We start from the raw sequence: 12,332 nt of genomic DNA on the forward strand, positions 1-12,332 counted from the left end.
CCCTGAGTTCTAAACCCCCCCCTCCCGCATATGGAGGGCTGCTCAAATATTGATGACTTTTAATATAGAATCTGACCTCATATTTTTCTCGGCGAAATTATGACATTCCTGAGATTCTGCCTCGCATTCGGAGCTTGTGGTGGAGATGTGTGTGGGGGGGGGAACCAGTGTCGGAGATTGTAATATTGCTGTATATTGCATTTTTGGCTTTGTGAAAAGAGCCTGGTGTTATGAGATCGGAGGCACAGCGAGAAGGAAGATTCACATTTATTATAACACGAGCAGACACAGGATGCCGCTTCCAGTGATGTTTCTGAATCAACGCAGAGGGAGTGGCTTTCTTAAACCGGTGTCAGAACACTTATCGTGCGTTGGGAATATTGTCTCATCATGAGACATATATGTTTTAATCCTTTTTTTCTCCATTATGGTCTTCTTAGTAGGGCTTTAACGCTGAGTTAGATCTGCTCTCGGAGGTTTCGCTGAAGATCCCTCCCCCTGCCTCTCGTGTGTGTGGATTTCATTCCTCCAGGTGTCCATGAATCAAAACCAATATTCCTGTGGTTAGCTCCATTAGCCGTGGCTTATTAGCTTTGAACGTCCCCTATTAAATAAAAATAAGATAGGGCGACCTCCACCACCCTGCTGCTGGTACCTAATTTGACTGCCTTTATAATGAAAGTCAAGCTCTGTATAATGAATTAGGGTGTGTGTGTGTGTGTGTGTGTGTGCGTGTGTGTGTGTGTGTGTGTGTGTGTGTGTTTGTGTGTGTGTGTGTGTGTGTGTGTCCCTCTCACCACACATTCCTGATAAGGGACTGACATATGTGTTATATATATTCATCACGCCTGAGCTCCAGCCATTTTATTGAATTTGTAATTGCCCTCCTCTTAGAAATCTTGTCAACTGACACAGGCACATTTTAAGAGCCAAATCTTCTCGCTCTTAGGGTTTTTTTCCCAGTCCCTTTTTCCCAGTAGAGGTCTGTCAAACGAAGCCTCCCATCCATACCTGCCAACAGGCCTACCTTGGAAGGGTCTGCCGAGTCTGAACAGCAGCACAGATCATTTCTCCGGCTCTCATTGCAGTTGTAATGTATTCATGGCCCGGAGTCATTTTTTAAAAAGGGGCATTAGGTTGGAAGCAGGGAAAGCCGTAATTGCCTTAGATGTGGTCAAAACCGATTCAATTCTCGGTCCAAGATAAGATCTAAAAAAAAATTAGAGCACTAAATTCAAATGCCTGGATGTGCCAACAGGGAGCAAAGGAACCTGGCTGTGTGCGAGCCCCAGCAACACATTAAGGAGAGTTCATGTTCCCCACATTCACATGAGACTTTTCATTAAGTTTCCTGCATTCATTAATTTGATTTGACAGAAACCTCAATCTTTTGGACACAAATCCAAACACAGCTCTTTTTCTATGAACGTAAAAGTCTCTTCACATTATTTCAACCCGGTCGTTAGAATGTATTTTCGCTTTTCCCCTTCAACAAGTGCTGCCGACAGTGCCCCTGAGCAAGGCATTTAGGGAAAGAATAAAATAAATGTTACGCTGCGAATGCGTATTTGCTGGAACTTTACATGTTTGTGAGAATAATGCCCCTACACGGACAGGAGGATAAACTTAGCCCCTGCCTCTGAGCAGTGACTTCCTGGAACATTAACTTCTTTTCATTAGGAGCAAACCTCCGGCCGTCTGATCTCATTGACAGTAACTGAACTCCTATTTACACTGTCGTTACTGTGCGTGAGGCTGCCTCTTATAGCTGCTCCACTTTATTCTCCCCACTACCACACACAGGCCTTTTTACGTGAGACATTGAGATGCGCCGGGTCTCTGCTGACTGCTGCCAGGCACCATTACCTGCCGAGTTAGGCCATTTGACTGATGGGTTGTGATAGCTCGGAGAAACGTACAATCCCTCAAATAGACCATTTCTGTCTTCCAATTTTACCCTAATATTTCCCAAATGCCTCGGAAGGCATCTGGACAAACACGCTCGACTATAAAAGAGCAGGAGTCGGAGGGGAAAAGCAATAACTTAAATGCAGTGACTTGACACATGGAAATGAGCCTTTTTGTATGAAAATCAAATGGAGATTAGGCTTCGCGGAACAAGCTTGATTTGGATGTACACAGTGATTTGGGCACGGTTGTTATTGAGAGGACCCTGCGTCGGGTTTGTGTGAACATTATCTACAGCCAGGTGCTAGTGGGAAGTGAGACCCTCTATTTATACGCCTCAGTGCCCTTAAACCGTGTTCATATTTCAGTCCAGTGTTTCTGATGTTTTTTTATGCTTTGGTGTGATCTGTGTTATTCACCAGGCCGTCTCTCTCCTCTGTTCTTCAGGATGCCGCTTGTGGCAAAAGAAGCACAACTGACAGGAGATCAAGCGACGACATCTGACAGCCGCTGACTTATGCGGAGTGTCACTCCCCTCCTCTCATCTCCTCTGACCCTTAGTTGACCCTCTCATCAACACTTCTGAAGGAGCTCACTCGGTGACACACCTCATCAGCCGGAGCAGAAGTGGCAGCAATCAAAGACAAAGGAACCGAATGGGGGCTAATCGTCGCCTGGAGCTGCCGACACAGAAGTAGCAACATGCTGCCACAGTTTCCAAATCCTCCACTGCACCGTTCAGAGCTGCGCTTTATTTAGAGAAACTCTCGGTCATCGTGTTGCTTCTGTGACGAAGCTGCAGCTGTAAAGTGAAAAACAGAAGAAGAATTCCCTCAGAGCTCCTTCAGAACGACACCAGCGATGCTTTGGCACGTTTTGTTCACGCTGCAAGCCGTCTGCACCAGCGTGGCCCTTACCATGCAACATTACCCGGCGGCCTGGGGACACTATGACGTGTGCAAGTCCCAGATCTACACGGAGGAGGGCCTGGCATGGGACTACATGGCCTGTCAGCCGGAAGCCACCGACATGACAAAGTACCTGCGAGTGGCCCTCGACCCCCAAAACATCACGTGTGGAGATCCGCCAGAAACCTACTGCGCTTTGGTGAGTCGTAACCTCGCCTGTCCCCTGATGGAGACGGATGAGGCTGTAGCCAGGATCTCACGGCGCACTGGGTCAGGGATAGAGAGCAGCACACACAGGGCGATGTGCAGCCGCCGTAGAGATTAATGTACACGCCCGACCCACTGTGCATTAGGATGCAAGTGCAGCAGACAGATACACATGTACTCACTGAAATGTATTATTATATATAAACATATATTGTATGTGTCGGTACATAGTCACCCAGACTCAGGCTTATGGGAAGGTGTGTGTGTGTGTTGGTGTCAGTGTGTGTGGGTGTTATATTTCCAAAGCTACTGATATTTTCCCATCAAATATTTCTTCTGTGGACGAGCAGAATTATTTAGATGCAAAGGAAATGACATCGACTTTTTCATTTCTGCAAAAACTTTCCCTTGAACGATTTTTTGTTTTCTCCTGCAAACATTTGCATACAATTGTGGAAATAAAACCTTATTTTTTCTGCTCATCTAAATATATTTTTCGCATCCGTCTCTTCAGAGGCTGCTTAGAAAATCAGCAACAGTCAATTTGTATATGTTTATAGAAATATATCAACTTAGGGACAATATTGTTAAGCTAGATTTTCTCACCAAACCCAAACATGCAAAATAGCCTACATGCAAATCCACAAATGACTGCACACACACACACACACACACACACACACAGACACAGAGTCAGAGGGAGGATTACCATTAACGATAACAATTACACAGTTATTATGTGCAGCATGCTCAGTGCAGTGTTCAGCATCTTGTTCCATTGGCCCTTATCAACCATTACCAACAGTTCAACCCCAGGTAGCATTTGTTCAGAATCACACTCAACAGAAGCAGCAAGAACCCGTGGACTTTAAAGGGCTTTGTTAGAAGTCGTGCTTGTGCCCGCTGAGAGCTCCTGCAAGTAAATATTTACCAATTAAAATGGGCATCTTTAAAAAAGGAGAGTTTTTACTCTCGCGGCTCCAGATGGCATTGAGACATTTAGAGCCACCGTAGGATGAAAAAAGAGCCGGTCTCCAGTCGCGTGTGACGTTCTGTTGAGCTTTATATCAAAACAAAAAACCTTTATCGGCCTGTAAGATGATCCTGAATACACAATATTAACATAATAGATGGAACATAAAGAGCCACCTAGAGACAAAGACGCATCAGAGTTGTTAGAGGGATATTTAATTTCACTACAGTAACTGTTGGTAGTTAGAGAAGTCACTTTATTGTCCCTGTTTCCCTTTTGATTTTAGTGGATGTTTAAAAAAGATTACAGTATATTTTAGACCTACACCTTATTTTGTCTTTAATACATATTTTATACTGAAAAGTTTAGATTAGTTATTACACATACACATTGTTACCCAGCTCATATATTACTCTGTAAGCTTGTAACTACTAATGTCTGCGGACAAGAGGATAATCAAATTACATCACTGGCCTTTGCTCTAATTTTTTATTATTTCAACAACGGTGATGATACATTACAGCAGCGTCTACCTTGATGTTGAAAGAGAGATGATGATAGTGCTGGATCATGTTATAAACTCCCTTGATCTGTTCCTCATGACATTGGTGTTTGATCCTGATTGTTCTGGCACTGGGATAAAGACACAGTAATAGCCGATGCTACATCCCAGTTAACTGTTGCTGCACCGTTTAGCATCGGACTTTCCTGCAGTGTTTGTTTCGGACGGTCATGATTTGGTCGCTTCACCAAATCAAACTTGGTAAAGATGTTCTTATTCCCCCAGAGTCCTGCTGACTTTGTTCCAGAGCTACTTTAAATATATAACATTGATTGCTGTGAGATGGGCTGGCACAAGACGTCCATGTGTCTCAGATGATGAATCTTAATGACTTAATGAATTCCTTTCACTTTTCATCAAGCATTTCCTTGACATTTGTAATTTTGAGTAAAGAGTCTAGATTCAATAGATTGCCATTACATTTAATGCAGATGTCAACGTCTGCATTAATTGCAGACTCTTTCCAACTGGAGCCATCTTCACTTAAAATCTCAATTACTGTTCGAGCATAATTCTCTAGTTCGAGCATATTAGCAAATGTAAGAATGTTCAAATAAAAAGTGAACCTCATAAACATCCGAATATTAACGTTGCCATTGTGAGCATGTTAGCATGTTGACTTTGTGAGGGCTGACAAAGACATATTGCATCCTAGACTTGCAGAGACATATCAAATAATATGAAAATAAAAAAAAATTAAATCTAAAATTTTAACACATCCAACGATCCTTTATCTTATTCCCTGAAAAATATATTTTTACAGGATTTCGCCTAGATTGGTAATTGATCAATGATGATAAACCAGTCCCATAGCTCAATGGGCAATTTCTATTTCATTTAAGTATAATCACAAATTAACAAATTGCACAATTCGTATATCTGACACTGGCGTAATCTCCGCAGGTTGAGAAGGTACAAAGAGTAGTGACCTGTCGTAAATGAACATAACTGGTGTTTTTCCCCTCATGTGCAGAATGAAGCAGTTCTGTCCCCGTGTCTCTAAACACGTTCCATCACACTGTAACCTGACATCACACACGTCCCAACATCTGATTGATAGTTTATCCATCACCTCTGACATGAGTTCGAGGTCATTATCGCTCAGATGAGAACACGAGAACACCGGCTCCTCCCGCACTCACTTAAACAGCTGTTGTGCCTTTGATCTGTTTACATTCTCGGCCTGCACGCCGGCAGTCCGACACCGGTGACCTTATCCACCGGGGCTTCCTGAGAGTTTGCCGGAGATGAGAGGAGCGTGCAAATGAGCTCTGTAGCCAATCACTGCGTCGCCTGCGGTTGCGGCTCCGGTCCACTTTCCTCAGGAGTTGGTTTGCCTCATAGTGGTCGGTCAAAGAATCCTACATGGCTCAATCCCCCCCCCACCTCCTCTTTCCTTTGCACTTATGATTCCCATCCCAGTCGCCCAAGGATGTTTTTTTGTCAAAACTAAGCTCTGCCAAATATAGTTACGACAGTCTGTGCTCATGAAAGGGGTATTAATCATTCAACAGTGGATATTTTACATCTGAAGGCTTGAGGTTGTTTCATCTTCGGCTGAACTGGTAAAGATATTTTGCTTTGGGTTCAGATTCTAGGTGTGCTTTCTCTCTCTCTTTCTGTTTTGAGGACGAGTGATAAAGAAGGTCCAGGAGAAACGGTGTCTAGGGCAGGTGTTCTGGCTCAGGAAGTTAGCCCTGGTTTTATTTTTAGCTGCAGACCTTGAGGGGTTCTTCAAACCGTGTTGGTGTTAAGGCTGTTCACATGTGGTGCAGTGTTCCGCTGTGGCTCAATTCCATTTAATCAGCAGATTGCAACTCTAACATGCAGGGTAACAATTATTTGATTGTATATAACTACATAATTCAAGATACAAGGTTGTTGCTAGCTTGTTATTACTTCATTTGTATAAAACTAGTATAAAACAAAAATATTGACGCTTCCTGTTTTAATGAATGGCAAAAAGACATACTTAATATTCAGCCCTAACACAATTTACCTTGTTAGATAATAGCAGAGACAGTTTTTATACCCCTGCAGCACGTGGGTCCTAATGAACGAAAGCTGTTAATACAGAAGATTTCCTGCTAAAACACATCTGCGCCGAAAACCTCTCATAATCACCCCTGATATGGTTAACAGGCACAAGAGTGCTTTTAATTACACCACTTCTCCAACCCTCCAAAGTCCAAATCGGGTTGGCTCTGGTTAATTTAATGGCAATTCACAAAAGTGGAGCCATTAAAGCGCTTTCATTGAGAAAAGTGGTTTAATTTCCATGCACTTAAACCAAATCATTTTGTGGCTGCCAAGTAATGGCCATGGAACGTGTTTACTCCACAAAATATGAATAAGTGTTTTGGCAGACGGCTGCAACGCGCTTACATCTTTGAATATGCTGGATAAATAAATTAAGTTTTGTCGGAACAGACCACCCTGTCAAATATTCTGGCTGCCGGTTTAAAGTGGTGTTTGAATCAAGACCCGATTAATTAGCAACTTTTCACCCAGTGGTTTGAAACGCGGAAAACCTTGGAAGACAAATTCTAGAGTCGCTCTGCCGTTGCTCTGGATCCAGATGAAAGAACGGGAGCTTCGAGTCAGGGAGTCGACGGACCACACCCTCCACGGCATCTGCAGCCATTCATCTGCGTTATGTCGGTAATTGTATCAACATCCGTGAGACTGATTCAGCCGCTGCGTTTATTCCAGCTCCTCGGAGTCTTACCGGGTAGAGGCTTGTAATGCCACTGAACTTTACTCAGTTCTCACAGAACGGATGAAAGCAGTTGTGGCTGCCAGATCACCACACGGCCCCCTCTGAGGCTTAGAGGGGAAAGACAAGACGAGAGCTCCCACTAAGCTGCTCGGAGACCGCCATGTTATTGACAGTCAATGCGGCAGACTTATCTGTGCCGGCAATGACGGAAGCCATTGTGAACTTTCAATCTGTGCCTTACATGCCCACAAGAACTGATGTAATGGACTTTAGAAAGAGAACTAGATAATCGACTTCAGAGAAAGGGAAGTAACCTTTGCTGCAGTGGCTGTGAGGTCATGGACATAGAAAGCGAGTCGACAGAATGGCAATTGAGACGCCTCTGTCTCCCACAAGATGTGCTCGAGAGCTGTACCTGCTTTGCTTCTTAAATGTTCAAGGAAACATAGTTACTACCTGAATTAAATTCACTGGCACATTTCCTTTCCAGTCTGGAAGTTTGTGTCCCGAGGTCTCAGTTTAGTGCTGAAACAGCTGAAAACGCATTTAATTGATTTTATTGTGATTCAAGTTGGTGTTGAGTTCTCAAATGTTCAACTATTCATGTCATTGTACCCGAAAGCAGTTTCTGAACAGAAAGCACTGTGTTGTTATAGAGAGGGGACAAGGAATATTTTATGGTTTGACTAAAGGTTTGAGCTTCTACCAAAGGAAATATCTTTGTTTCAAACAATGCCCACGAACATCCATGCTTCCTCTACTTTTGCATCTTGGTTAGATTCAATAGATCCACTAGAGGGCAGCACATTGGCAAGGGTTTCTGACAACAACAACAAACAATGGCGACAGTGGAGAAGGTTGTGGTTATGTACCTCTTTAGAAATGTGTTGTAAACGCCTGTCGTCAATCTTACCAACACGTAAAGTCTCTCTTCAAATAGCTCCACCATTGTTTGAATTTCAACCGTATCTAATGTTGAGTTTAAATTAGCCTTTACATGACTTGTTGATTTGTTTCACTCTCACGACTTTAACAAATCTTTTTGTTAGTTGCAGAAAGTGAATGTTTTATCTAAATATCTCAAAACTCAATGAAGCAAAGCAATTAACCTATCACCAATGGATAACTTAAGTATACAACTAAGAAACATAACTCCTTAAGCAAACAACAGAGCCCAGTTATTTCTTCTCAGGAGTTGGAGGAGACCAAACCAGAGCTAAAACAGAAGATGAAAAAATCAAACGTGACTCCAGCTAAATGCTAAAAGTGCTCTCTATCTGCTGAATGTGCAAATAGGCAACTAATCACTAATGTGTTTGCCTACTGGGTGATAATTTGTCAAAGCTGCTATCACAACTAGTTTCACTTCCCCCAAATGGCCAAGAAATCTATTAACGCAGGTTTACGCTCCAAGTGTTGCAAATTGCTCGAACAGAGAATAAAAAACCTGCTTAATTAATTTCAGCAGAATGGGAAGTGATAATACTTAGACAGTAAGAAATTTGCAGAAACATGTGAGTCGTTATATTGATAAAAATGGAAATTCTTGGTTACCTTAAATGTTCTAGAATAGTTGCATTTGAAGATACTATCAGGGTTGAGTGAGTTGACCTGATGAGACTGAAAATGAGGATTGATCTACTCTTTGTGTTGTACTCCTGGTGTAACACACCCTGTGGTTTACGCTGTAGAAAGCAGTAAATTGAGGTCTCTCACATCAAATTGTCGTATTTTGCAGGAGTAGATCTGATAATTTTTCACAACCACAGCCTGAAATGACACTTGATTTGGAATTGTCAGTGGAAAGTATAGGTTTCTGTTTTTTTTTTTTTTACACTAACTACTCCATACGTTTTGCCAAAACCACAATGTTAAGACTCAACATAAACAGCCTACTATATGTTTTATATAGTGCTAGTCTAGTTAAGAGGAATTGATTCCTTACACAGCCCTTAGCTGTGCCAGTTTGAGTATCAGTATCATGAACACAGTGTCAGTTTGTAGTCACTGAGACATCAAGGCAGTTCAGAGGTCAAACTGAAACTGCCCCTCTTTGATCTCTGTGACTTTCTTTCTTGGGGTGGGGGGGATCCACTCATCCATATATTTGTTTGGAGACAGGGAACAGTTGGAGCGTTTAGCTTCCTGTCACCCCGGTGCCCTTGACTCTGTTCTGAACTGGCCCTGCCCAGCACATCATCACCGCGCCACTGCGTACCAAGACACCAAGATGACATGCAACATGTCCCCTGACTCCAGGACGGGGGGGTGGGGGGGAGTCATCATTTATTCTTTCACTCGCCTGCCAGCTCTTTTGCTTCCTGGCTTTTTAATTTTCTCCATCCATTGTTTTCTGTCAGCTGATGATGCATAATCTCCGTGGCTTGTTTGAACACGGGGGGGGGGGGGGGGTCCATACGAGGTGAGCACTTGACTGATAGAGATGCGTATGTCTGCATTATTCCCCGGGATCTGTGACAGGTTAATTCTTAGAGAGTTGTAAATACAAAGACATGAATTATGCATGGCGGGTATAAAAAGAAAGTGATGGGCTTTGTGGTTCGACTAGACAGAGTCTTTCTGGACGGCTTAACATTTGAATGCATGTTTGCTGTCTGAAATTGAGCGCATAACTATTTGCATAAGTGCCTTATTCTTTTTGGAATTTCTCCCAAGGAGGTATAATACTTGAAAATCCAGTTTGGGATATTTTCACGCAGGTATATGCAGGAGTAGTGCCTTCTCAGCAGAAAACATAATAATTGCATTTTTTTTTTCTTCTTTTTGTTGCCGATAATCTTAACATTACAAGAATGTCAAGATGTCTTGTACTAATGCAAATGTTGTTGGAAATCCACATATATTCCCTTAACCGTTTTAGTTCCCTATTAACTGCATTGAAAAACAAATTGCTTTATAAACAGTTCTAATTCAGTCTGCTAACTGCTTTGCATGGCAAACTGTCAAACCTTGATATTACGCTGCATGTTTGAAATGAAGTGAAAGGGAACACTTAACACAGCTGGGGTCAAGGCAGATTTAATTCAAACAATGCAGGGAGTAGATTTGACAGAACTATTAGAAGAGATGGGGCAATCATTATCACATGTTCACACAACGTTACAACACTCAGTGCTTTTATTTCACGTCTTGTGTTTCCAGTCATTAATCAGGTATTGTTTGGTTCTCAGTACATCTGGGCTACGCAGGGTTTTCCATTCAGTATTTTTATGGAGTATTTAAGATTAGGCTTTTAGTCATGATTGTTCCCACCACTTTGCTCCAGACAAAAAAAAAATCTCAACATCGTTTGATTCATTATCCAATAAATCTAAAAACCAGTTCAGCCGATTTCTCAATGACAAAAACACCTGCTCTGGGTCGACTATTTATGTTCCTGCCTTGTTTATTTCTTCATTTCGACTCAGATGAAGACACAGTTGTTTTGAAATTGTCTTTTTTCAACATCAAAAGCAACAAATTAATCACTTTGCTCTCGTGCCTTTGTGTTTTTTGTTCCTTTGTATGTTTGCGTTTCCCCGAGCCGTGATGCATCTGACTCGACGTCATACTGCGGGAAATTGTCGGCAGAACTAGTTTTGGCAAATCATTTTTGTACTTTAATGCAAATGTGTACTGATGTTAATGATCCCCAGAGGATTAATCCTATAAATAGCTCAACAGTTGTAGAGATGTAAAACAGATATTCATGGTCCTCTGGGGATAGTTTCAAATGACTTGACTTTCCCTGTAGTGCCACTAGTTGGTTGAATATTTACTTTCAGTCTTTATATTGACAACCGTTGATTGGATTGCATTTAAAATAAGTGCATTTATTCAATGTTTAGACCAAGGAGTTTCTGCCTTTTCGAAGAAGGAGTTCTTGAAGTGGGAAAAAGTAACAAATACACAATGAACATGTTTTACCTGAAGCATCGAGTTCAATGGAGCTAAATGAAGGTTTTTGTAAAACCAGTTGTTCTTGTTTATGTCGTTTTGCAGATCAAAGGAGAGTAGAGTGATTAATAACTTTTTACCAGATTGAGGAAGCTATGAAAAGGTTTGTAATAGAATATATAATATAGATTGAATCTTCACACTCGGCACGTAAGTAGGACATGTGTATTTTTAGACAAAAAGTTGAACTAAGCCTGCTCCAAGTTTACGTGTGAAAAAGGCAAAGGGACTCGACCACATCTCTGCTTCTCATCTCTTTTTTCAAATCCGTCAACTCACTTTACATAAGATACTAAATCTTATTTTTGTTCCCTTTAGGTTTGAATTTCAAAGCACGGCGACAGAGATAATTCTCATTAGCATTTCCTGGATCGTGCTCGAGGACCCGAAATGCTAGAAATAAGATGGTATTTTGGAAAGACTCGAGGGAAATCCTCTTACCTCATTTAGCTTCCCCCTCTTCTCGTTGACGAGCCACTTTTAACTAATTTGCTGCAGATTTACGCACAATCCCATTTTTTGCCGCTTCACTGGCGGAGGCGTGATACAAGCACGAGCGTTTCCTCGGTGAGTCACTGTGTTTGTCTTACACCTCACTACACAGGGAACTATTTATGTGGGTGTGTGTGGTGCCTGTCAATACCATCGAGACAGTAGTTAGACACAGAAGAGAAAGTGTCACCGCTTTCACTACTTACATGGTGACGACATTACTGTGTCACCTTCCCTGGTTAATACTTTGATGAATCCCCCATCAGTGCCTCCTGTTGCCGTATCTGTCTCAGCTTCAATAAATAAAATAGAGGGTATCTGTAATTTTAAAAAAAATAAAAGGAATTCCTTCCCCCTAAATTGAATTATTTTCGCTCCCACTACCTTCAGTTCTTCAACGCCCATTCAGCCTCCTTTTATGCTTGACAACCTTGAATGGGATTCTTGTAAAAGATACGGTAATTGAAATACTCAAAAGATGTCAGGCTCTCTGTTGCTGCCCAAATAACTTGACTTGGCTCACCCGTCTGCCAGAGATTTGTATTTGTTCTTTCTTCTTGAGGAGGGGCGTACATGTGGGTGTGAAGGACTTCCCCTCCCTGAAGA

General features: G+C 42.0%; 1 protein-coding gene across 1 annotated transcript in view; it reads left to right on the plus strand.

Moving 5' to 3' along the window:
* The first annotated feature begins 2,769 nt into the window (after positions 1-2,769).
* Positions 2,770-12,332, plus strand: part of LOC128454509 (netrin-G1-like) — a 49,141-nt gene continuing 39,578 nt past the window's right edge. Inside the window, exon 1 of the mRNA XM_053437922.1 lies at positions 2,770-3,015. Coding sequence (XP_053293897.1) covers positions 2,770-3,015 — 246 coding nt within the window. The remainder of the gene's footprint in view (positions 3,016-12,332) is intronic.

The sequence above is a fragment of the Pleuronectes platessa genome, chromosome 13, assembly GCF_947347685.1.
Source record: "Pleuronectes platessa chromosome 13, fPlePla1.1, whole genome shotgun sequence".
In the NCBI taxonomy this organism is placed as follows: domain Eukaryota; kingdom Metazoa; phylum Chordata; class Actinopteri; order Pleuronectiformes; family Pleuronectidae; genus Pleuronectes; species Pleuronectes platessa.